The 25,933-nt window shown below is 49.5% G+C and overlaps 1 protein-coding gene across 3 annotated transcripts in view; it reads left to right on the top strand.

Annotated features, from left to right (window-relative positions):
- SAMD4A (sterile alpha motif domain containing 4A) overlaps positions 1-25,933 on the top strand; it is a 99,115-nt gene that overhangs the window by 39,038 nt on the left and 34,144 nt on the right. For all 3 annotated transcript variants that reach the window (XM_030948868.1, XM_030948867.1, XM_030948866.1), the window contains exon 3: positions 22,715-23,260. In XM_030948868.1, coding sequence (XP_030804728.1) covers positions 22,715-23,260 — 546 coding nt within the window. The remainder of the gene's footprint in view (positions 1-22,714; positions 23,261-25,933) is intronic.

Below are 25,933 nucleotides of genomic sequence, written 5' to 3'. Positions count from 1 at the left end.
GTGTTCTGCTCCAGATCTCCAGAGCTCTGTGTTCAGGGTGGGATCTGTGTGTTCTGCCCAGCTCCAGATCTCCAGAGTTCTGTGATCAGGGTGGGATCTGTGTGCCCAGCTCCAGATCTCCAGAGCTCTGTGATCAGGGTGGGATCTGTGTGCCCAGCTCCAGATCTCCAGAGCTCTGTTTTTGTGTTCTGCACTGAGAGGGGAGCACTGACTTGGTGGTCTTGGATGGCTTGGCCATTCCTAAAATCGTGGTCAGTCAGATGGGTCCTGCCTCCCCACATCAGCTCAAAGGGCACAGCACTATCAGAAAATAAATGGTTTTTAGGGTGTACAGGATTGAGGCTCTGATTCAAATGTGCAGTAATGTTTTCTTTCCTGTTTTGGCTGTTGGGTGAGGTCTGGGTGCCTGTTGGTGTTGCAGTTTCCTGGGAGTTGTTGCCCACAGCCTTGATCCCTGAACCCAGCTGCAATCACCTCCCCAGACCTTGGGTTTTTTTTTTCCTTTCCCTTTAAGGCCTCACCCCATGCACTGTGAAGGTGCCTGGGGCATGATGACAGTAGCCACAAAGCTTGTGAAGCAGGCCAAGGAGAAATGACAAACCTGTCCTTACTCAGCATCACACGTTGGCTGATCAGATGCTACTGCTCGTGTCAGCAGCCTCAGCTTCTCATAGAACGAACTTTGGGGACATTTGCCTGGCAAGATACCCAGAGAGTCCCCAGCATCAGACTGGAGCAAAGGCCACACATTGGAATTGGCATTGGTGGAGTCCCCATCCCTGGAGGGATTTGAAAGATGTGTGGATGTGGCACAGGGTTTAAAGGTGGCATTGTCAGTGCTGGGTTAATGGCAGGCCTGAATCTTAAGAATTTTCAAATCTAAATGATCCTTTAGGAGGAGGCTGGAAGATAAACCCCAATGTGAAAGGCTGGGAGGCTTCTGGGGAGAAAGAGTGTACAGAAGTCACAGCCCCATTCATCTGAGTGATCCTAGAGGATTATTCAATTATTAAACTGCCCTGTTCAGGAAAAGGAGGTGGGTCTGGCTCTCCTCATCCCACCTGGAGTGGCCCACTTTGGAGGGCACTGCTGTGGGAAAGGCACTGCAAGAGTGCTCTGATGTTACCAATGAATAATGCAGGGATGCTGAGCAAGCAGCACATCTATGGGAAGGATTTGGAAAGATGTTTTATCTTTAGAAGCAAGGACACTTCATTAATCTCCCTGAATAATGCCAAGCCATAAATTATATTGGTAATAGACACATCTACGTAATGAAATGTACCTTCACTTGGTCTTTTCATGAAAAGAGGTTGGAAGCAGCTGTGGTTTCAGGCATCATCTGTTAGAAACTGCTTGCTGAGAGTCAGGGATGGAAGGACCCAGCTGCATCCAGAGCCACCTTTGTGTCCTGCCACATCATGGCTTGTGTCTCTTCCACAGCATCATGGAAAAGGAAAACCAAACCAAAAAAAAGGTTAAGAAAATGGCTGGGATTTGCAGGGAACTTGCCTTGCTTCCAGCATCCGAAAAGATTAAGACCAGCAGCCTGTGAAGTCCAGACCACAACAGAATTTAGAGGCTGTGGTGCAAGTATGCAGGAAACTGGGTTTGTATGGTAAGGCCATGGGTCTGTAACCCAGTGATCCCCAGCACTGGAGAGCTGGGAGTGGGTTTGCACTGCAGTGTGGTGAAGTGGTTTGGGCAGGCTGGAGAAACAGACTTTGTTTTAAGAGCTGGGGGTAAGAAAAACCTCCTTGAATGCAAGCTTTGCACAGGAGACAGCAGCTGCTGGGCCTTTGGGTACTTCTGATTCAATGGAATTACCCAGAAAGTGCCTCAAACTAAATAAAAGTAGCAGTGTTTTCAGGGGTTATTTTGTTTTCATCCAACATTTGAATGTTGTTTTCCTTTCTCAAATCCCAAACCACATTATTTTTGCATTCTTCTCCTCTGTTTTTGCATTCTTCTCCTCGGGTAGGTGATTTTTGGTCATGGTTGGAAGGCATGAGTTGCTGCAGGAACAGTTTTGGCTGATGAGCACCTGTGTTAACCTGAGCAGGGAGGCTCCCAGTCCCATCAGCAGTGAATTCCAGTGAAACACCAGTGGTGGGTGACACCTTGGCCAGCAATCCAGGCGAACTCCTGGATGTCACCCACCTGGAGGCAGCTCTGAGTCACACGGAGATGATTCTGCACTGCCTCATTCCTTGCACTGGTGGTAGTGGGGCTGGTTTGGGGTCGGGGATGGTTTTTTAAACCCAGTTCTAATTTGTTTGGTGTAGTAGAAAATCACTGGGATATGGAGCAGTGGGAGATGTCAACCTTGATGTCAAGGAGGACAGCAGGGCTGGGAGAGCTCTGGCTTTGCCACTCATCTTCCTCTTACAAGGTGTCCTTCCACACCTCCTAAAGGTGTAGGAAGCTTTAAATTCCTCTCAAAATCACTTGAAACAGAGGAAAGGACAGGCTGAGGATGAAGGGCAGGCTGTGAGCTCCAGCCTTGCAGCTCCATGGCTTTTCCAGTGGGATCTGTCCGTCTCTGCCAGCAAGGAGGAATCCTCGCTGTTTACTCTGAGCTCTTGGTGTGGTGGAGGAGACAAGACTCTTGGAAGTCATGCAGGGAGTGAGAGTTCTCTGGGATACTGGGAGAAAATAAACTCTATTCTCTTCTATTCTACTCTACTTCTCTGTCTTGTGTTCAGCATCCTGATCCCGTCCAGGTCGGTGTGAGTGGCACAGGCTGGCACTGTGTGACACAGAGGGCCAGGAGAGGGACAGCAGGAGTGCCAGCCCTGAGCTTCAGGCAGCTCCCTGGCAGCTGCATCCCAGGGAGAGCAGGGAGATGCTTCTCCCAGCCTTTGTGCTGCTGCCCTGGGAGCTGCTCAGGTTTCACCCCAAAATAATTTCCTTCTGCAAGCAGCAGTGGCTGTTGTAAGGCCTGAAAGCTGAGCATGGCCACACGTTGGTTGCTTTATCAAGACAGGAATTTTCTGCATCTCTGATCTCTCCCCAAAAACTGTTTTCCAAGTTTTTTCCCAGGGGTATGTGGTGTGAGTGGGAAGCCAGGGCTTCTCACCACCTTTGCCAGCTCCTGCCTGTGCTGCTGGGAGCTGGTCCTGCTGGAGCTGGGACACTTTGATGCTCTGAACCAATTGTCAGCATCTGATGGAGAAGTGTTATTCTCTGGGAATAACACTCCTTCCTGCTGTGTTTCCACATAAACCCCTCAGTGTTTACTTTGCAGCTTTCCTTGTCACACACTGGGAGCTGCAGTTGCTGTCCTGTGGCTGGATGTGCATATTCCACAGCAGCAAAAGGGCTGTGCAAGGTGGTAGGGCAGGGAATTTGTTCCTGGTGCCCAATTTTCTGCCTTTAATGAGTCCCTTGCTGTGTTGCTGCTTGTGAAGTGGCCCAGAAGAGGAGCAGAGGCTTTGCAAGCATTGCCTGTGTGAGTGCCTGTCTTTAACAGATTGCCAGAGAGCTGCAGCCTCCAATTCCCCTCTGCTTGAGACATTTCCCTTCCAAATACCAGGAGGAGACACAGTGGGAAAGTGGAGGTGGCAGAGGATAACTCAGAGTTGTGTAAATCCCCAAATACTGAATTTTCCCTTCACACCACACAAAGACAGTTGGAAACCTGGCATGTCTGAGCAATTGCAGGAATCCTTTTGAGCTGGGGGCTTCACTTTTCCTGTGGGGAGCTGGGATGTAAACCTCCCCCTGCCACAGAGGTTGAGTGGGATGATGCTGTTGCTGCATCATGACATGGAAAAGGCTCTTCTGTGTTGGATGGGTGCAGTTTGCACCTCTCCAGACAGGCTCTGAATTGCTGGAGGTATTCAGCAGTCAGGTGTTTCTGCAGGATTTGCCTGCAGCAGAGCCCAGCTGCATGGAATTGCATCAGGATGGAATGGAATGGAATGGAATGGAATGGAATGGAATGGAATGGAATGGAATAGAATAGAATAGAATAGAATAGAATAGAATAGAATAGAATAGAATAGAATAGAATAGAATAGAATAGAATAGAATAGAATCTTTCAGTTGGAAGGACAAGGAGCAATGGCTTTAAAGTAAAAGTTGTTTGGATTCGATAATAGGAAGAATTTTCTTCTGGTGAGGATGATGAGGCACTGGGACAGCTTGCCCAGAGCAGCTGTGGCTGCCCTGTCCCTGAAAGTGTCCAAAGCTGGACAGGGTTTGGAGCACCCTGGGCTGGTGGAAGGTGTCCCTGCCCATGGCAGGGGTGGAACAGGATGTTCATTAATGTCCCTTCCAACCCAAACCTGTGAATCTGTGATTTCTTGACCAAGTCAGTGATCAAACACTGGGACAAGCTTCCCAGAGAGGTGACTGATTCCCCAAAGCTGTCAGTGTTGAAAAGGCAGCTGGACAATGCCCTTAACAATATTCTTTTAATTTTTATCATCCCTGGATGGATCAGGCTGTTGGACCCCAGCCAGTGTTGTGTATCTCTCAGAATTTAGTGGATTTCTGCACATTTATTGCTGTGCTGCTGTCAGTTGGCTCAGAGCCACTTGAGGCTCCAATTAGCTGGAATCAGTAGCCTGGAGGGTGAGAGAGGGGTCGTCAGCTTCCAGAAATGCTGTCACTCCTGCTGTTCATCCCTTCTGAGTTGTGGAGGTTGAATCCTTCCCTGTGAGTAACTGCAATGCGTTGCTGCTCCTCAGAGGAAAACAAGATGCAGGGGAGGGAATTTTCTTCGGCAGGGAGGTCTGTTCCTCTCACTCTCTCCACAGAAATACAAAATTCTCATTTTGTTGGAAGTTTCTTCCCAAATATTACGGAATTTGGTCAAGAAAATGGAATCTCAAATTCTCTTTGTGGCTTTTCTGATAGCTGGAAACAGACATTTTAGCCAGACAAGGGGAGGAGGATGATTTTGGTTTAGTGAAAACTTGAATTAGTTGGGAAAGCTTTTCATGTTTCAAGCACTAACAAGTGTCAAACTCATTATTGCTCAGAGCTGGGACAGGAGTTGTGTTCCTCAGCATATTTGTGGTGCCTTTGGTGAGCATCAGCAGTTCTGGGAGAGGAACCAGGCAGTGGGAATGTGTAATTGCCAGGACCTGTGTTATCTGTCCTTTAAATTCAGTGTCCACATTTACCCATTTCATGTGTGGAAAGGGATTATGGAAAAAAAGCTGTGACTCTTGACACATCATTTTGCCCCCCCCAAAACGAATCTTTACAGCTCCTAGGATGTTTTTTGTGAAATATCAATAAAAACTGGGCGAACAGAGGTTTTATTCTGAAGGAACAACGTCGCTCTTTGTTTTGAGGTCCTGCGGCACTTCGTGGGTACATGAGAAACAAAATGTGAGGCTGGTAATAAAGGAAGGACAAGCCAGCTGCTGCAGGCAGCAGTGAATTCCACGGGGAAAGGTGAATTACCCAGGGAAAGGTGTATTTTAACCTTCTGAGTGCTCGTACAGCTGGGAAAGACACAGGGAGTCAGCTGAGTGCTGCTGCTCTGGTACAAGCTGGGGAGAGCCAGCTCTTTGTGTCACTTTTTCATGGGGGTTTCCTAAAAAAAGAGGAGTTTCACTTTGCTTTGAACGTCTCAGTTGTAGATGCAGAGATTTTCCCGTCCTCCCTGAGTCAGCCCCAGCTCTCCCCTCCCTCCTCTTTGACGTTGGCACTTCAGGGCAGGATCAAAGCGGGTGAAATTAGAAAGTCTCCTCCTCGCACTGACTCATCGCTGGCTTTGGTCAAGTGCTTTGCTCTGGGCTGTGAGCAGCAGAGAGGGGAGGGGAGGGATGTCTACATCCCCTAATTCCTCCTGGGAGTTCACCCCAGCGTGGGGGTGAAGCTGCTTGTCCTCACTTCACAGCCCAGCTCGGGGAGTTTGCTGTTCATACCTTCAAGGCAAAGCAAAATGGGTCAGTTCTTACCCAGGAAGGAAATCCTGTCAAATCTGACATCTGATCAGATCCATTAAGTTACTTTTTCTTTCATTTACTGCAGAGAATTTGAAGCAATGAACAACCAGGTGTTTCCCCAGGTTCCTGCAGGGCAGAGAGTTGTGGCCAGCCAAAGGCAGGGCTTGATTTTAACACCTCAAGCATCACACAGAAATTTGCTTCTTTGAAGCCCTGGGTATGTTTTCCCTGTGAGGGGCTTGGCAGCATAACAGGATCTTCTCTTCAGCCTTTGGGGTGCACACAGTGAGGGGGGCTCCCCTGTATTGATGTTCTCTGGGGTCTAATACTGATTTCCAGCAATAGGCTCCACGTCCTGTAGCACCTGGAGGTTCATAACAGAGCAGAGAACTGTTCAAACCTCAGACTGAACCACAACCATCCTCATCTTTAAAAAAAAAAACCCAACAAATTTTGGTAGAGCTGCACAAGCGTTGCACAACCTGGATTTGTATCAAGCTGATTGGTTCTGGAAGGGTTTACCTGGAACCATTCTTCCTCCTTGTCCTAGACACTTGTGAAACTCTTAAAAAGGAGGAAAATCAGTGATTTTGTGGCTGGTAGATGCACAGATTCAGCCTGTTAGCTCACCCTGCCTGCATCCCCCCAAGCAGTCTGCAATTCCTTTGGCTGGGACATGTAGGAGGACACACATTTATCCCAAAAGATGGATCCAACACCCATCCCAAGAGATGGGCTGAGCCCCTGCCATGGTGGGGTTGCCCTTGGGCTTGCTGTGCTCCCAGGGTTTATCCATGTGCAGCTTTGGCTGGGAGCACCCACATGGTCACCCCAGCCAGAAGCATTTCTTTCAGCATTTTTGTGCAGTATTTTGCTAATTACTGTTTTCCATAATTGTGACAGTGACTTTCATTCATAGCACTTAGATGTGTATAAAAGCAGAACTTTCCTCAAAACTCCCTTTTTGTCCAGGCATCGCTTAATACGTGGAAATTACACTATTGGCTGCTGTGGTTCCAGCATTTATTTTTATTTTTTGCCATTTCCATGTCTGCTGTGGGAAAGGAAGCAAGGGTAGCAGTCCTCAGCATCCAAAGATAGGAACCACTTTGTTTTAGCTTTACTTTGGCCATGTTGAATTTTGCTGAGCACGTCTTGGCCGAGCTCCAGGATGCTGGACCAAGCCCACCATATTCAGAGAGAAGTGAATAATTACTACTTTGTGGTGGCAACACGGGGAGGAAGGAAAAAAGTGTTTGCAAAGTGCTTTGAAGATAATGACACCCCCAATTTGACGAGTGACAGTGGTGCAGAACATCCTTAGATAGCTGGTTAATGCCTGGTGATTAGAGGAGCAGACAAGGAGCACTGTTCCCAACAGTGCCTGGTTTGGACTTCCTTTAAGGAGGGAGTGGTGAAAGGGAGGGCTCAGCCAAAAATAAACGAGCATCTCAAAGGCAGATGGTCCTATTCACAGGCCTAAAATTACACCAGTGGAGGGCCAGGCAGGATGAAAGGAATTAGCATCTGGTGGGGAAGGGAGGGCAGTGTCACCGAGGGTGGGTGACCAGATGGCCCAGGCACAGTCGGATGTCCTCCTGCAGGCACTTGCAGCCCTTCCCCACTTGTAGCCCTCAATATATTATTTTTATAGTTTGTTGTTTGGTTGTTGGTTTTGGTTTTTTTTTCCCAGGGAGGTGCAGATTCCTCCAGAGCAAATGTAGGCTTTACTGGCAGGAGGCTCAAGTCTCCCAGTTCCCTTTTATGGACCTGTTCACACCCTGCTCCTGCAGCCACTACAGCCCGGGGTGAGCAGTGCTGAGGATTTCAGCTCAGGCTGGAATCTTCCAAAAGCACAGCTCTGGGGGTAGTCCCAGGGACAGGCACATCCAGCCTGAAGGGAAGTCCAGAAAGGATGAAGCACCCAGTTTCCAAATGAATGTGGAGGAGATCGCCTGATTTCTCCTTGTGGGAGAGAATTCACTTTGTAGCTGAAGTGAGGCGCAAAGGCCTCTCTCTCAATGGCCTCACAGCTGGTTGTGGCCACTCTTGGATGCTTGGGGTGCTGTCCTCCTGCTTCCCAGGTGGATCATACAATCACCAGGTTGCTCCAAGCCCTGTCCAAACTGACCTTGGACATTTCCAGGGATGGGGCAGCCGCAGCTTCTCTGGGCAGCCTGTGCCAGGGTCTCACCACCCTCACAGCCAGGAATTCCTTCCCAGTATCCTATCTGGCCCTGCTCCTGACAGTGAAAAGTCTTTACCCATTGTCCTGTCCCTCCATCCCTTGTCCCCAGTCCTCTCCAGCTCTCCTGGAGCCTCTTTAGGCACTGGAAGAGGCTCTGAGGTCTCTCTGGAGCCTTCTCTTCTCCCCTGGAGCACCTCCAGCTCTCCCAGCCTGTCTCAGGAGCAGAGGGCTCCAGCCCTGAGAGAATCTCTGTGGCCTCCTCTGGACTCATTTCAGCAGCTCCATGTCCTTCCCGTGCTGAGGGTCCCTGAGCTGGATGCCAGACTCCAGGTGGGATCTCACCAGAGCAGATCAGAGGAACAACACCCACCAGGTGATCCCCAGAGCAGCAGGGTGGCCAGCTCTTGTTCTCAGCTTTGTTTTCCCTTCTTAGCTGGAGCGCCGAAAGCCTTTTGAAAACCATGCTGTGACTCCCAGTCCAGGTTAAAATGACCTTTTTCAGTTTGTTCTTCCCCCTCACATAGTTACTTTGGGCTTGAAGGAGGGCAGTGACCTGGTTCATGGCACAGCCCCACGGAAGGGTTGCATGGAGAGCCTGGTGCTCATCCTGGCACCAGGGGAAACCCTGGCACCCCATTCCCTGTGAGTGCATTCCTATAACGTGACTTCAGACAGTATTTGAGAACTCATAAGGTTTAAAGCACTGTTGCAATGCAAGAGCAAACCTGAGAACTGAGATTTAAATGTTGGGGGGGGGGGACGACTGGATTCAGTCCAAGGTTTCCCAGTGTTAACTCTCCAATATCTCCAAACCATTGTGCAAAGATCAGCACAGAAATCTCTGGAAGAAGCTGCTCGCTGGTGGTGGTTGGGGGGGGTTGCCTTGCTACGTAGCCACATTTATTTTTATTTCACTTTTGAGCTGGTATTCCAGGAAAGCCCATTAAAATCTGGCAGCAGGCTGCTGGGGAGCAGCTTGCTGGAGCTGAGTGTGGACGTGTGATGCTGGAGGAGCCACTCTGAGGGCTGGGGATGACTGATGGTGCGAGGTGTCAGTGGGGAGGAGGGGAAAAGGGGGATGTTCTCACTCCACTGAACTTCCTTCCTTTGTGTTTCCTATTAAGCCCAGGGAGCAGCGCTGATGCTGCTGCTTTTGCAGCCTTCCAAGCTCCCATTTAATTGTGGATGATTTCATCCCGGCCCTTTTCATGCTGAAGCCAGTGGCCTGCGTCATGCAACAGTGAATTTAGGCAGATTTTATTTGCATGTGAGTCATTGAGCTTTTCCAGCTGAATGTCACCAACTTGGAATTTTTTGTCTGATTTTGTTGTTGTTTTTGTCTCTTGGTGTTTTTCCACCGGTCTTTTTTTCCCTGCCCTTTGCTGCCTGCACCCCCTCGTCCCTCCACAACCACCACTCCCCCCCAGCCCAGAAAAAATAGGAAAAGACTAAATGGGAGTTTGAGTTGGCAGTGCAAAAGGACAGGATTAGGAATGTTCGGGGAGAGGGGGGGAAAAAGGATGCTTTATGTTGCTGGGAGGGAAGGACCAGAGCCAAGTCAAATTGAGGGCTCTAATTTGGGAGTGGTGTTATTACAGGTCAGAGGGAGTCAGTTACTGGCTAAATTGGGAGAGCTGTCACATGCCAGGGCTGGAAATGCTGCTCACATGGCTGGGGTACACAGGCTCCTGGGCAACTCGGTTTGATTTTGTTGACAATGTTTTTAAAATTTAGAAAAAAAAAATTAAAAAAACTTGTTTATTTTCCCTCAAATATGGGCTCTGTAGCAGTGTCCCTCTGCCTCCACTGCTGGCTCATCCTGGCCCTCGCTGCCCTTTGCACAGAGAAGTTTATAAATAGAGCAACTCCTCCATTATGTGCAGCTTCAGTCTCTTTATTTTTACACTGGAATCTGTTCAATGATTAACAGTTTAAACCATGCGCTGTATGTCAATACCTTGCATACCCTTCATAACTTATTTTTAGTATTATTTTTCCCCCTTCTAAATCCTTTATCCATTTTAGGCAACACCGTTATGACATTCAGATGATTTTTTATATATTTATTTTAGCCTTTGAAGGAACTTATCTGCATTTCAATTAAGCTTTTGGTAAAAGGCTTTTTGCAATTGAAATCAAGAAGTCAGAGGAGTATTTCCTCCATGCCTCTGGTTGTGCCTGTAGTCTCCTCACTGAAAGTCAGGAAGATTCAGGTGTTTTTATGGATTAAGCTCAAAAAAGAGATACAGAAATTGCATCTTTTATTTCTTTGGCTTCCTGCATCCTGGGAAATTCCACTGAAAATCTGGATTTGAGGGCGTGTGGAGGCATGTGAGCAATACAACCGTGGTGTCAGTGAAAGCAGGCAGTGAACTCATTTCCCACCTGTACCCCAGCTCCCAGAAGCAGCAGAACCAGCAGTGTTTTCCCGTGGCTGAGCTCATGGGCTCCAGGGAGTGATGGGGCTTCTGGAAGCAATCTGCAGCTCCTGTTTAATTATGCTTTTAATCCTTGCTGACCCATGCCACTGCCATGGGCTGGCTGAGCTCAGCTGGCTTTGCACAGAGCCAACAAAAGCCACTTGACCCAGGGTCTCACTGGGGTATCTTCATCCATCAGACCTGGCACGGCTGCTCTGATGTTCCTGTCTGCTCATTGCATGCACAAGGGCTGATGGATTCCCCTCTGCTCTCACAAGGGACGTGGTTTTGGTGTCATTGCTGCTGTGAGAGCCTTCTCAACCCACCCATGGATGGATGGTGCTCCTGCTTTCTCCTTCCCTTCTGCCCCAGCTGGCAGAGGTGGAGCAGCACCTCACCTGACAGTGTCCACAGTGCTGGTGGGGCTGTTGCACCTTTGCATGCTCTCTGTGGTCAGGTGGGACCCTGGCACCATTTTCCTGGGCTTCCCAAAGTCCATCCTCCCCATCTGAGGTCTGGGAACAGGATACCTGTGATGCTCAGGGGCTTGGGTGCTCCAGTGAGTGGAGGGAAACTGGCACTGGGCATTCTTGTCCAGTGTCAGGTTGGCTTCGTTCTTCAGGACAGCTTTTGCAGGAGGTTGGTTGGTTTGTCTGCCAAGCATCTGTCCTCCTCCTGACCTTGGGGTGAGAAGCAGGAGGTGGCACCTTGTCCTGCTTGATGTCCCCCCTGGCTCTGAGCTCTCGTTTGTGCCACTGAGCCATTCCCCACATTTCTCTGCCTGAGCACTTGTTGGATTTTCACCTTATCTCCCACCCACTGACACTGCTGCCATCAGTGTAGACATCGCTCCACGCTGGCTGGACTGTGGATTGTGAAATCAGTGAAGCAAATTCCTGTTTCCCAAGGTGTTCTGTGTGCCAGGGCTGGCCACGTTGTGGTGGGAAGCTCGAATGCCATCATTCACGTGATGTAGATTCCCTTGGCACCCGTGGGGCTTTTGATAAGGTTTCCCAGCGTGTCGTCTTTGCTCTGAGTCAGTGAAATGCTCTCAGCACTGGAAATCTCTGCACTAAATTAAAGTCCTGTTGCTAGGGAGTGTTGTGATAATACAGGGTATTATGCTCTGTAGCAAAAGTGTGCAACAGTACAGCCTAGAAAACAAATCCATAAAACCTCCCGTCGGATGCACAGTGTGAAAATCGAGTGTACTTCAGCTCAGTATTAAATATGTCATGGAAAAAGGCTCCCTCTCCTCCTGAATTTCCTGAAAGTCTGCTTTGGGCTGAAAACTGTAGTGGCTGGAGCCAATTTAGAGAAGGAAAAATCCCTACTCTTGTTGCTGTCTGCAGAAGCTCCTTAATGATCGTGCCATGCAATTCTCCAGTGCTAAAAATACATCACTTCTGGGTTTGTACAAACAGCCTCCTAATGATTGGAGCTCTGGCAAGCTCAGGAGGCAGAGGGGGAAAATAGTGGCAAAAATATGAAAATCTTACTCATTTCTACTCACAGTGGAGCTGGGCTCTTCTGTGCTTGTGGATCTCTGTGGGAGTTAAGGCATGTTTTGGTGAGAAATATTCCAGTTTGCTCTGCATCTGACCAAACTGTTGGGCATTCTGCTCCCATTTGGAGTTTACAAATTGGGTGGTGAGGTGCTCTGTCTGCTGGTGGGGTTTCATCAGCCTGTTTGGGGTGACAGGATGGGAAGTTCTGATCGAGGCAGTGCTGAAATTCCCAACTCCTGCTAACACTTGATGGGGCTGCTGCTGCTTTGGAGAGCATCATGGAGAGGGGAGCTGCCAGTGACAGACAGCTGAACTCTCTGCCCAAGGAGAGCTGCCTTTAAAAGGGCAGCAAGTTGAGTAGGACTCGTGTCTTATCCCACACAGGGGTTTTGGAGACAGGAGCAAGGGGTTGTTTGCTTTTTGTTTCCTCAGAACTTACATGTCACCTGCCCCTCGCCTGGCATCCCAAGAAGAATTGTGAGAAATTGTTGAAACAGTTGCCCAGAGAAGCTGTGGCTGCCCCATCCCTGAAATATTTAAGGCCAAGTTGGATGGGGTTTGGGGCAACCTGGTCTAGTGGAAGCTGTCCTTGCCCATGGCAGGGGGTTGGAACTGTGTGGTCTTGAAGAGACTGAGGTCTCTTCCAACCCAAACCATTCCAGAATTCCATGAAACTGGCTGTTCTTCCAAAGTGAAGAGCAGCAGCCCATGTGCCTCTTGCCACCCAGCTGTGCTGACAAACCCATCACTCCTGCCTCAGCCCTGGGTGGTGAAGGACTCACCTGTGGCACACAGGGGAACGTTGGGAGCCATTGCAGGAAGATTATCTCTTTGGAACATAATTGGGTTTGGTGGTTAAATATTCACTGCTGCATTTAAAAAGGAATATTGTGTAATTAATTTACATGGAGCTCCTTAATCTTGGTAATTAGGAATGGAGGAGATGCTCCTTCATGAATTCTTCTGTGCTCTTGTCAGTGCTGAACCACAGAATCACAGATTGGTTTGGGCTGGAAGGCACCTTAAAGATCAGCTCATTCCAACCCTTGCCATGGACAGGGACACCTCCCACTAGACCAGGTTGCTCCAAGTCCTGTCCAGCCTGGCCTTAAATCCTCTCTGTATTCAGAAACACTTTGCTTTTCGTGGTTATGTGGCTCTTGCCTTTGTTTTTCCAAGGAACCAGTGTTTTCCAAGGAACCAGTGGGGATTTCCCAGGTCACCCCTTTTTGTCGGATGTGCTGTCCCACATTGCTCCATTTTTTTGCCTCCCTTCCCTGCATCCGCTCTGGTCTGTTCACCTCCCTTCCCCCTTGGAGCTTCTCTGCAGCAGCCGCTCGGGTGGAAAAGAAACATTAAGTACTTTCCTAATGTATTTTTAGCCTCTTAGAGTGTGATGTAGCTGCTGGAAACACGGAGGGGAGCCAGCACCATGTGAACCCAGAGGTTGCTGTGCATCGCTGGCAGATTTTCCATCGCGCTCCGACGGAGCCGGGGTGTGAGGTGGGATGTGGCTGCATGTGCCTTGTGTGGTGTCTGTCTGTCCTCTCCTTGTTGGTGCTGGTAGACAAAAGGTCCACCTGTCCTTCAGAGAGGTTGTCCACCCTTGAATCTGCCCAGGAAAGGAAAGTGACCAGTCAGGGAAAGGGGAGTTGTGTGGTTGCCTTTTTATGTCTCATTATAGACCAAAGATGCTGGGGTGGCACTGAGTGTGTTGGAGCTGGAGGTTCAAAGCTGTGGGATTGGGTGCTGTGGGAGGGGAAGTGCAAGCCCTTAACCCACACACAGCAGTCCCCAGGCCCTCCCAGTGTCCAGGGCTTTTTTGCAGGCTGTTCCCAGCTCCTAGCAAAGACTTGTTCCAAGGCAAGAGCTTCCCCAGTGCTTACCAATTCCTCCCCAAGCTGGGCTGTTAGACCTGAATGGGAGTGACAGCAAAAAGCCACCCATGGGGGTTTATGGGCTTTTCCTCTGTCAGATCCCACATTATCCACTGGGGTGAGCAGTTTTGGTGACCTGTGAGGAATCTGTTCCCAGGATGCAGAGCTGGCCTCCCCTGGGAGGTGCCAGCAGCTGTGGGTCCAGCAGGCACAGTGCTGCTTGGCACAGCTCCTGCTGCCTCCAGACGTGTGGCATTAGGTCCTCCCACCCTGCTGAGGTCAGCCCTGCTCAGGCATAAATCCAGACCTGGAGCAGGCTCTGAGCTCTCCCTGGAGCCTTCTCCTCTCCAGATAAGCACCTCCAGCTCTCCTAGCCTGGCTCCAGCCCTTGGAACATCTCTGTGGCCTCCTGGACACTTCACTTGGCTTGTGCTTCACTGTGAAATAAGTTGTATATAGTAACAGGAGGAGAACCCAATTTCTGCTTTCAAAATGAAATGGTTTGTCTTGGATGGGTTTGGTTGTTTTTTGGGTTCCTTCAAGTGGTTGAGAGCACTTGGCATTATTGTTGTTCCTTGAAGACAAGTCACCTGGTGAGACCATGGTTTATCTTGGACGGGTTTGGTTGGTTTTTGGGTTCCTTGTTGGGATTTACACCGCAGCCTCGCAGACGTGGAGGTGCTTGGAAGCATCACAGGTGTCTTCTCCCCTGTGTTGGCATCAATCTTGGGGGGATGAGGAGCAGGATTCAGGTTCAGCAGTGTTTCAGTGGCAGCCTCTCTGCCTGCTGCACTTGGCAGGTCAGCAGTAACGTTTATCACCGAGATGTTTTTCCTTTTAATTAGCGCCAGTCGCAATAACGAGGAGGCACATGCTGAAATTTTGATTATTTGGCCTCTGGTGGAGGGAGAGGGCTGCCAGGTTTAACAGTGAAGGTATTGATGTGCCCTGGATGGGGTACAGAGTGTTTCCAACGGGGTTCTTGCTTTGTTTTCCTTCATGCTGGCCTCTTGAGTGAGGCTGATTTACGAAGGGAATGATGTAAAATTGCCCAAACAAAGTATTGTGACTGGGTCAACGTGCAGGTGCTAATTACTGCAAATAATAATTTAAATCCCTTCAGCTGGAAACACTTTGTGCTTCACCTTCAATCGAGCTGCTGCAGCAGGAGCCAGGGCAGGGGTTTGTGTCTGCAGTACTGTTGGAGAGTGGATTTCTGTGATGGGTGGTGGGGAGCTGGTCCATCTCACAGACCAGTAAACCCAGTTGTGGGGAGGCTGGGACTGGCAGCAACCTGCCCTTGGTTGATGCACTTGGTGCAAATTCAGACTTGTGGGTGAAATCTCTTGATTTTTTTGCTCCCCTGCTTTATCTTTGCAGCAAACTGCCCCGTGTGAGGTGGGGTGTGGTTTCTCCACCTCGCTCATAGAATCACTGAATGGTTTGGGTTGGGAGGAATCTTAAAGATCATCTAGTTCAGAAGCATAAAACCAGATAAATTCAACTGGAAATGGAGGCAAACAGAAGTGCTTGGGAGAAACTGGAACAACTAGACATAGAACTCAGGTTTGTCTGATGATGGTCACTCACTGGGAGATGATGTTGTGGCCAAGCTCAGGTTGTTGGGCTGTGTTCATATGCAGGGTCATGTTTCTTGACCCCTTTTGCCCTGGTGAAGGCATCCAGGCAGCTGGAATGGGTGTGAGATCCCAGGGCTGATGGATATGACCACGTTTACCACAGATTTGGGGGCTTTTGATGGAAGTGCAGCATCTCCCATGGATGTGTGGAGAAACTGGTGGGTGGTGATGTGCTGCTGGGTCTTTGCACAGCAGGATGAGTCCAGGTGCTGATTTTTCTGCCTCTGACAATAAAAAGTGGGTGCCCTCCACACAGCTCTGCCCATCACCCAGATTCAGTTTCACATTCATAATCCAGGAAACTGTGAACAATGGGAGCCTCTTCTGGGAGCTGCTGAGGAAGCCTCTTGAAAAACCTTCCTGCAGACCCAGAAATAGCCATCTCCTGCTCTGTGGCCACTGATTCCAGGCTCACTGGAAGCAGTTGCCAGCTGCCTAAGCATGGATTGGATTTCTCTTTTGCTGTTGGCCATCCAAGACATGAAAACCTTGGTGTTGTCCATCCCCACAAGGGCTTGATTGCCATCCAGGAGCACCCAGCTCCTCTCTCCAGTCCCTGATGCTGCTGTATGTCACTTTGCAAGATCAAGGATCCCAACCTAAACTTTTAGTGCAAATTCCTGGTTTTTCTCCCCAAATACATCTGAGAGTGCAATTTATTTCAACCCTTCTGGGAAGGTGCTTAGAGGGTGCCCTTCAGATTTGAGCATCTGGTTAATGGTTGGACTCAATGATCTTAGAGGTCTTTTCCAACCTTAATGATCCTATGAATCCCTCTCTTAGTCATTTCTTGCTTGGGCAAATTATCTGAATGGGCTTTTGAGAACTTTTTATGGAAAACTGAAAACAAGGGCATAATAAAACAGTAATTTAAGAGCAATTTGCTGACAAGCTGGAGCCCTTAAGTGCACTGAGTTGGCATTGAGGGGCAATGATACCAAACCTCCTGTGTGAATGTCCTCTTTGTTATTTGGAAAATCCTTGGGCAGTTTTAAAAACACTTCTAGTCTTTAAATTGGTGTCCTTGTTGCCCAGGATAAGCTGTTGTCTGTTTATAAGTTACATATCACTCATCTCACTCACTTCACCAAAATCACAATCAGCAAATTCATGGAATCCTGGAATGCTTTGGATTGGAAGGGACCTTGAAGACCACCTCATTCCAGCCCCCTGCCATGGCAGGGACATCTTCCACTGTCCCAGGCTGCTTCAATCCCTGTCCACCCTGACTTTGGACGCTGCCAGGGATCCAGGGACAGGCACAACTTCTCTGGGCACCCTGTGCCAGGGCCTTCCCCACCCTCACAGCCAGGAATTCCCACTTCCCAATATCCCATCCATCCCTGCCCTCCGGCAATGGGAGCCATTCCCTGTGTCCTGTCCCTCCATCCCTTGTCCCCAGTCCCTCTCCAGCTCTCCTGGAGCCCCTTCAGGCCCTGCCAGGGGCTCTGAGCTCTCCCTGGAGCCTTCTCCTCTCCAGGTGAGCACCCCCAGCTCTCCCAGCCTGGCTCCAGCTTTGGAGCATCTCCATGGCCTCCTCTGGACACTTCACCTGAGTTGGGCTTCACTGTGAAGTTCTATATAGTAACAGGAGTAGAACCCAATTTCTGCTTTCAAAATGAAATAGTTTGTCTTGGATGGGTTTGGTCAGTTTTTGGGTTCCTTCAAGTGCTTGAGAGCGCTTGGCATTATCGTTGTTCCTTGAAGACAAGTCACCTGGTGAGACCCACAGGTTCTTCTCCTGTGCTGACAGCTGCTCTTGGCCATCCCTCTCAGCAGGGGTGGTGTTTTTAAACTGGAATCTTCTGACCCAGAAGCCTGTTCACAAAAACCAAAACTAGGATTAAACCCCTGCAGTTTGGCCCTTCAGGGTTTGTAAATGCAGGCACCAGCGTGCTACTCGCGTTGTTTTTTGCAGGGACTGTGTCCACCCTGCCTTTGTCCATCTGGTCTGGCTTTACATTTGGAAAACTGTGACTATTCCCAGGACATCATCACCATGGGCATTGCTGGTGGTTGAAATAACCCCTTCACCCTTCAGGAGGCAGGTTCAAGTAAAGGCAGGAAGGTGTCTCTTGCAATACAGCAGTAGGGGTGGGTCCATCACCACTGGACATGGTGGCAATTAACAAATTAACAGTTTGCAGGGATCCAGCAGTGATTAAGCAGATTTGTCACATAGAAATCCCTTAACAGCTTAATAAATTTACAAACTTCACCTCATTTTCCAGCCAGAAGCCCCAGTTTTGGGATGGTGTTGGTCCTATTCATAGCACAAGCACAGGTTTCAGTCTTGGAAGCAGGACCCAGCTATATTTGGAGCTGGATTTATCCTCAGGCATGCTGCACATGCATCAGCTGGGCTGTCTAGCAGCAAAATCCTGTCAGTTAAGTAATCCTTCAGTAGAAGGTAGTTTCACATCCCACCTTCATTCAGCTTCTCATTCAAGAAAATGTCCCATAATAAAAACTGTGATTTTCTGCTTTGGGGGTACCAGCAGCTCCCATGCCTTCCCAGTGCAGGGCTGGTCAGTTGTTATCTTACCTCATCTCCCAGAGGAGAGGGCAGTTCAATGGCAGCAGTGGGCAGGACAGGGATTTTGGGGGATTTCAAGGCAGCAAGGAGGGGACTCTGACTTTGGGGCTCTCTCTCTGCTCAGATTTGCCAGTGACATTGCACAGAGCAGTGTGAAATCCTTGTGATGGGAAGCACCAGGCATCCCCTGCAGCAGCATCCAGGGGAGCTGATGAGGCTGTCATGAGATTAGTGCCTGTGACCCACCACAGGTATTGTGTCAGGACCCTGGGATGTGGGATCCCAAAACACATCCCAGTCTCAGCTGCCCCAGAGTGTTTGTTCTGGCAATGAAGGATGAGATATCCCAGATGGCCAGGAGTGCATGGGAGCAGGTGAGGGGCTGAAGGGGGGGCTCTGGGGTGTTGCCAGCCCCTCTCCCCCTGCCCACAGGCAACTCCAGCTTCCCTCTCCTGCACTGCCCTCTCCAGATCCCTCTGTTTTCTGGCAGATAGGATTAAGCCTGACCTTCTGCCCCATCTCAGAGAGAGCCAAACCTCTTTCAGATCTAATTATTTTCCATTTTTGTTTAATTGTGCACGTCCTGCTGCTGGCTGAGAAGGAGACCAGCTCCTGCCTGGGCCAGGGCACCCAGCCCTTCATCAGCCACAGGTTTCTGGGTCAGTGCTCTCTCTTTTCGGGGCTGTGGTTTAAACCCCCAAATCTCTTGGAGGTCCAAGGCAAAGTCCCCAAGAAGCAGCTCTGGCGCCATCCTGTGTTTCCCCAGTGGGGACCTTCATGCTCGGCTCTCCCCCAAGTGAGGAGGAGGAGCCCAGCCATGGCCACCTGCCTCCCTCCTCCTCCTCCTCTCCTGCACCCAGTTTACACCAGACTCGGCTTTTTCTACGTGTATTTTGCTCCTGTGTTTAAGTGGCAGCAACTTCTTTGAGCAGTGCATTGCAGGCCTTTTTTTTTTTTAATGGTCTTTGATTTCTCAGTTTATCTGAGCTGCTGCAGAATCCCAGCTGGTGCCAGGCTGGGGTTTGGCTGTGGCAGCCTGAAAGTGCTGCTGAACCACCACGGGAGTGATGATAAAATATCAGGGTGTGACATCCCTCTCTGCAGGAGGATGGGAGAAAATAAGACATGTTTTCAACTCACCAGGCAGCTGACTAAGAGAGAGGGGACAGATAAATCAGATTCATCCCAACAGGAAGCCTTGCCTGGAGCAGGGACATCTGCATATGGAAAACATGGATATGCACTGGTGAGCCTTGAGTCCCGCTACACTCATGTATCCTTTACAGCATCACTTATGCTGAGTGTTGCTCTCCCAAATCCCGTTTTTTTTAGCACCAAAACAACCTCACAGCATTCCCACGGGCACAGGAGCACACCCAGAGCACCAGAAGCCCCCTCTGCTGCAGTACAGCAGCTCCTTCTCCACCAGAGCCGTGCCACGTCGTGTCCCTCGCTCCTTTCGGTGCAGGACGGCTCGGGCACGCTGTGCTGGCTCAGGAAGTGGCTCTGGAGGAGGGGGAGCTCTGGAGAAGTAAATACCAGTGCAGAAAGTTCCAGGGAGAGTCTCCAGTGTTTCCAGCAAGCCATCTAGTGGCTTCCTATTAAAACAGTTGCATGCCTTGGGACTGGGAGGGTGAATGTGGAGGGATGAGTGCTGCTCACTGCCGCAGTCGTGTCAGGAACTGATGGGCAGAGTTTGGCCCTAACTGGGAGAAGTTGCTGCTCTAGCAGCCCTTTTCTGGGTCAGGGGTGGTGGGAGGGTTGGGTTAGCTGCTGGCTGGCAGCATGGGTCATGCAGAATCATGGAATCATGGAATATCCTGAGGGGGAGGGGACCCACATGGGTTGTAGAGTCCAGTTCCTGGGTCACAGAATATCCTGAGCTGGATATTGGTTTGCTCTTGTGCCTTCCCAAGTGCAAAGCTGATGAATGATCCTACAGATGGAGATCTGGATCTGCATTTCAGTGGTGTGGGTTCAGTTGCCCTAGCTCAAAACCACACAGAGGCTGTAGGGATAATCAGTGATTTAGAGCAGCTTCTTGTGTGGAATGGATTGAAGACGGCAGACAGGGAAGGAGAACATAACGTTTTGGGGGATATTTTCAGCATTTCACCTGATGGAGCTTTGGGCAGTGTGTTCAAAGCAAGCAGGAGGGAGTGTTCACCACCACACAGTTCAGTTGTTGCTCCTGTAGCACAGCCTAAGGCAGAGGCTGGAAGTTTGAAGGTTTTACAGAGGGGTTTGGTCAGCACTGGAGGAGAGACTGCCCTGGGGCTGGGAAGTGTCTCTTGGCTGATCTGGGTAGATTAGGTAGGTGTTTGGAGTTTGTATCAGTTCTTCAGAGAAACCTGTGGTGATGGAGATCTCACAGTGTCCTGGGCCACCCTGCCCTGCAGAAGGCACTTCCATCATGTCCAACCTCATTCATCTTTGCTGCAGTTCAAGTCAGAGAGTCATAGAATTGTTTAGGTCGGAAAAGCCCTCCAAGATCACTGAGTTCAACCATTCCCCCAGCACTGCCAAGGCCACCACTGACCCGTGTCCCCAAGGGCCGCATCCTCATGGCTGGTAAATCCCTCCAGAGATGGTGGCTCCAGCATTTCCCTGGGCAGCAGCAGAGGTGGAGAGCAGCTTGTCCATGCCAGTGTTCACCTCTCAGCCAGGGTCAGGCTGCCTGGTGCAGCTTTTCTGTGCAGCAGGGTGTCTGACTGAGGTGGTGCTTCCCAAGCCAGGCTCTTGCCCACCTCGTGCTGCGCAGCCCTTTGTTCCCACCTGCGTGCAGATGTTTGCACCTGCTTCATGCAGATGTTCTTCCACATCTCTCCAAGTCTCATAGAATGTCCTGAGCTGGAAGGGGACCCACAAGGATCATCACATCCAACTTCTGACCCTGCACAGGACACTCCAGCAATCTCATCCTGTGCTTGAGAGTATTGTCCAGATTCTCCTGGAGCTCTGGCAGGCTGGTGCTGTGACCAATCCCTGGGGAGCCTGGTCAGTGCCCCACCACCCTCTGGGGGAAGAACCTTTTCCTGATCTCCAGCCTAAACCTCCCCTGACCCAGCTTCATGCCACCCCTTTGAATCCTCAGCACTGTTTGACCTCTAGTCCAGTTTCCTGGAGTGTTTTCCTTTCTCTTAGCGCAATACCTGCATGCTGATCACGTTTATCACATCACCCTTATCACCAGTGACATTCTGGGTGGTGCCAGGCCCAGGACAGGTCTCCTTGCCCAGCCCATCCTCCCATTCTCACAGTGAATCAGCAGCACCAGCTCCCTCCATGTGTTTTTCAGATGAGTTGTGTGCCCACATTAGAGCAGTTTCTCTCTGCTGTGCTGCTGAGGGAGCCATGTGCAGCAGCACCTAATGAATATCAAGATATACAGCACTGCCTGCTCCTCCAGCTATTCACAGGCCAGTTGCTCTGTCGCAGAAGGAAATCAAATTGCTCTTGACAAATGGGTGTCGGCAGTCACTTATCATCTTGTTATCTCCTAAGTGCTTACAAATAGGTTGTTTCATTATTTGTTCCATCAGTTTTCCAGGAGTTCCAGTTAAGTGACCAGTTTGTATTTCCCTGACTTTTCCTTCTGCATATTTAAATCTAACCCCTAGGTTTCTTGTTTTTTTTTTCCCTTGTCTTCTGGAACCTCTCCTATTTGCTGTGATCTCACAGAGGAACAGGAGCTCTGGGGCTGCTTCCCTCCTTTCCTTTGGGGCTGGTGGATGCACCAACACCCTGGATGGGTGATTGCGTTTCCTCTGGGGTTCTCTCCTCTGTTGTCTCCTTTGAATCTTGACCTTTTCAATTTTCCAGCCAAGTTCTTTTGAAAGGTTAGCTTGATCCACTGAGCGCAGATTTTCTGTAATCTGCAACAATATGAAAAATTTGGGCCAAATCATGATTTTGATTAAAATAAGAGCAACAGCAGTAGAGTTGGAAAATGGCTATAAATGCATTCCCCACATAGAGTTGGGTGTAGTTTGTTTTTTTCAGTGATTTTAAGGAGCATCTGGTAACTTTTGGCATCCAGTTTGTCAAGCTTTGCCCTGACAATGGTTTTGGAGGGTGGTGACCTGTAAGAACCTGTGTCTGGGTAACTATTTGGTGCAATACAGCAGTAACCCCCTTGCCAGGGAGATGCTCATGCTGTGCTACCACATATGGTGGTGTTCACAGAGGTCCAGGATCAGAGAAGAGGATCTGACTCCATGTTTAGAAAGCTTGATTTATTATTTTATTATATATATTATATTAAAACTATACTAAAAGAATAGAAGAAAGGATTTCATCAGAAGCAAGCAAGAGAAGAATGAAAACAAAAGCTCCTGACTCTCAGAGAGTCCGAGCCAGCTGACTGTGATTGGCCATTAATTAGAAACAACCAACATGGACCAATCAAAGATGCACCTGTTGCATTCCACAGCAGCAGATAATCATTGTTTACATTTTTTCTCAGGAGAAAAAATCCTAAGGAAAGGATTTTTCATAAAACGTGTCTGTGACAACCACACGTTCAAATCCCTTCGGCATGTCGCATTTACCCTGGCAGGACCCGGTTATTTCTTTATTACCTCTGTTTATCAATTTCTCATTAATCCCTTTTTTCCCCCCGTCCTTATTCCTTCCACAGGAATCATTAATCAGTGGCAACAGGAATCCAAGGACAAAGTGATCTCCCTCTTGCTGACCCACCTGCCTTTACTGAAGCCCGGCAACATCGAGGCGAAAGTCGAGTACATGAAACTCTTGCCCAAAATCCTGGCGCACTCCATCGAGCACAACCAGCACATCGAGGAGAGCAGGCAGCTGCTGTCCTACGCCTTGATCCACCCTGCCACCTCGCTGGAGGACAGGAGCGCCCTGGCCATGTGGCTCAACCACCTGGAGGACCGCACGTCGTCGTCATCGTCGTCGTCGTCGTCGGGGGGCTTTGGTGGGCAGGGCCGGGGCCGCTCGGACTCGCTGGACTACGGGCAGGCTCACTACTATCACCAAAGACAGAACTCCGACGACAAACTCAACAACGGCTGGCAGAACTCCAGGGACTCCGGCATCAGCGTCAGCGCCTCCAGCTGGCAGGACAAAAACCTGGCCTGCGAGAACGGCCACCTGCCCCTCTACTCCTCCTCCTCCGTCCCCACCACCATCAACACCATCGGCACTAGCACAAGCACCAGTGAGTACTCACGGGAGGAGGATCTGGGGAGGATCCCCCCCATCCCACTAGGAACTGCTGCTTTGGCGTGGTTAGCACAGGGGCTGAACTCATCTGGGCCATAGAAAACTCTTTTTTTTTTTATTTTTCCTTTCCTCACCTGCTTTTTTTATTTCCTGCTTGCCTTGTTGGGGTTTTTTTCTTCCAGCATTGTAAGGTCTTAAAGACCTGGGTGTGACGCTGTTCACATCCCTTAGGATGAGGGAAGAGACAAGGATCTGACTCCACGTTTCAGAAGGCTTCTTTAATTATTTTATGAAATATATTATATTAAAACTATACTAAAAGAATAGAATAAAGGATTTCATCAGAAGGCTAGCTAAGAATAGCAAAAGAAAGAATTATAACAAAAGCTTGTGTTTCTCAGACAGAGAGTCCGAGCCAGCTGGACTGTGATTGGCCATTAATTAGAAACAACCACACGAGACCAATCACAGATGCACCTGTTGCATTCCACAGCAGCAGATAATCATTGTTTACATTTTGTTCCTGAGGCCTCTCAGCTTCTCCAGAGAAAAAATGCTAAGGAAAGGATTTTTCATAAAATGTGTCTGTGACACCTGAGAGCTGGAGAGGAGGGAAAACAGCAAAGAGTAAGAAAAAGTTAGAGTAAAAAAACGTGCCTCACTGAAGGGAACCCCTTGTGTTTTGTGCAGCTTTGTGTAGATTTACAGTTCATGTTTCAAGAGTGCCTAAAGCAAGCAGGAAACTGATGCTTCATGTCCAAAAGTGAGCTGGGGGCCTTGAGGCAAGTCCAAAAGTGTGCTGAGGACTTACTGAGAATAAATGGGATTGGGACCAAGAGTGCAGGCAAAAGTTTTGGAAGCAGAGGTGGAATCCACCAGCTTCAGGGTATCTGAAAAGGTTCTCTTGTATTTTCAGTGCAGAGGTGTGAAGCTGGTGTTGACTGAGGAGTGGACAGTCCTCAGTGTTTTCCAGGAGAGCTGGGTGGTTCTTCCCCCATGGAGACCTTGCCAGGCTTTGATGGATGGTGCAGAGCCCAGCCCAAGGCTTGGACACATGGAGAGCTCCATGACTGGAGATCTGTCCAGCACTGGCTTTTGTGTGAAGCTGCAGTGCAGCTACAGCTGGTGTTCAAAGCAGCCATTGATTCCTGTGAGCCTTCTTTGGAAAAGCAGGAATGCAACACTGAAAAGATGATTTTCAGTGGGGTTCAGAAGCTCCCCTGCCCACCCACTCACTCTGTCACACCTTTGAGTGACTGCCACCATGTCACCTGCAGGGCTGCATGTCCTCCTTCACTCTGGGATGTTCAGAAATCTCTCCAAGATGCTTTATCAGCATCTCCTAGAAATCAGGGATGCAGAGAGCACTTTGGGGAGGAGAGGCTTCTTGTGGCAGTAGCCCTGGTTTCTTTATCAGAGTGTGGAAAGCCACAATTAAATAGCTAAAAGCTTTAAAATGGTCACTTAAGGCTTTTGGGCTTTTCTCTCTCCTGTAAGAATTATTGGGTTTTTTTTTGAAGTGGTGTTTCAAATCAACAGCACTATAAAACACAGCTCTGGGTTTATTGCTGTAGCACCCTGGTCCCTGCCTCTCCTGTGTCCATCCTTGCAGGCAGGTGGGGATTTAGCAGAAAGGTCTCAGCTTCTCCACAGGCTCTAGACTATCATTCCCATCCAATCCCCTGTCTGTGAAGCCCCCAGCTCCTGCTGCTGTGGGACTGTGTGATGTTCAGTTCTCTGAGAGCCAGACCCTGTGCTGTGAAGCTGTTCCAGGGTGACTGAGCTGCATGGGAAGGGTCTAACAAGGAGGCAGGGTGAGAACAACCCCATGAATCTGCTTGCAGTCAGTCTGTTAAACCTCTCCAAGGATTATTTTTTGGGGTGCTTCCATGTGGTTTTTGCATGCCTGGTGGTTCAGAGGCTTTGCACACCATGGAAGGGGTCTGGCTCCTCGTGTCAGGATCTGGAAGCAGGGAGGTGTGGTGGGTGCAGCAGGTTGATCACTGACAGTGGCTGGAACTTTGCCAGTGTTGGGTCTTGAAGGACTCTTTCCGCAAACCCCTTGGTGGATTTTTGAGCCTTTCTGTGCTCAGACTTTGCTCTCAGCAGAAGCATTGACCCACCCTTCCCCGTGGTGGTCCCCAGGTGTTGACACAAGATGCCAAAACTGAGGCAAAGCTGAACTACTGCAGTGCCCGAGCTGCTGCAGTGCTGGGGTTTTTCCTAAGTTCTCTCAGAATTCAGTGTGTTCAGCAGCAGCTGGGACTGGAGCACTGTGGGTCTGCCAACAGCCCTACATTTTACCCAGGCTTCTGCTTGAATTCCTCCTCAATCTCTGCCACTTGCTTGGCTGCATCATCCTCTGCTGGTGATAGTCCAGGCCCACGTGTTAAGCTGTTGTAACTCCTGCAGACACATTTTGGTGGCACCATGCTCAGACAACCGTGGGCTGAGCTGGAGGTGACCCAACCACACTTCATGTGTCAGTTCATAAACTTCCTTAACACAATATTTGGCTTGGGCAAAAGCCTGGTAAGTCCACAGATAGATGCTAAAAAATAAACACGGCTGTCAGCCTTTGTCCCAGCCCCTTGACTCAATCGATTTGTTTATTAATCTTTTATTCCAAAGCAAAGCCCTCAACTCCTTAGTGTTTGTTTAGGTTTTA

The sequence above is a fragment of the Camarhynchus parvulus genome, chromosome 5 (genome assembly GCF_901933205.1).
Source record: "Camarhynchus parvulus chromosome 5, STF_HiC, whole genome shotgun sequence".
NCBI classification, from domain to species: domain Eukaryota; kingdom Metazoa; phylum Chordata; class Aves; order Passeriformes; family Thraupidae; genus Camarhynchus; species Camarhynchus parvulus.
This window is presented reverse-complemented; position numbering and strand designations above follow the sequence as displayed.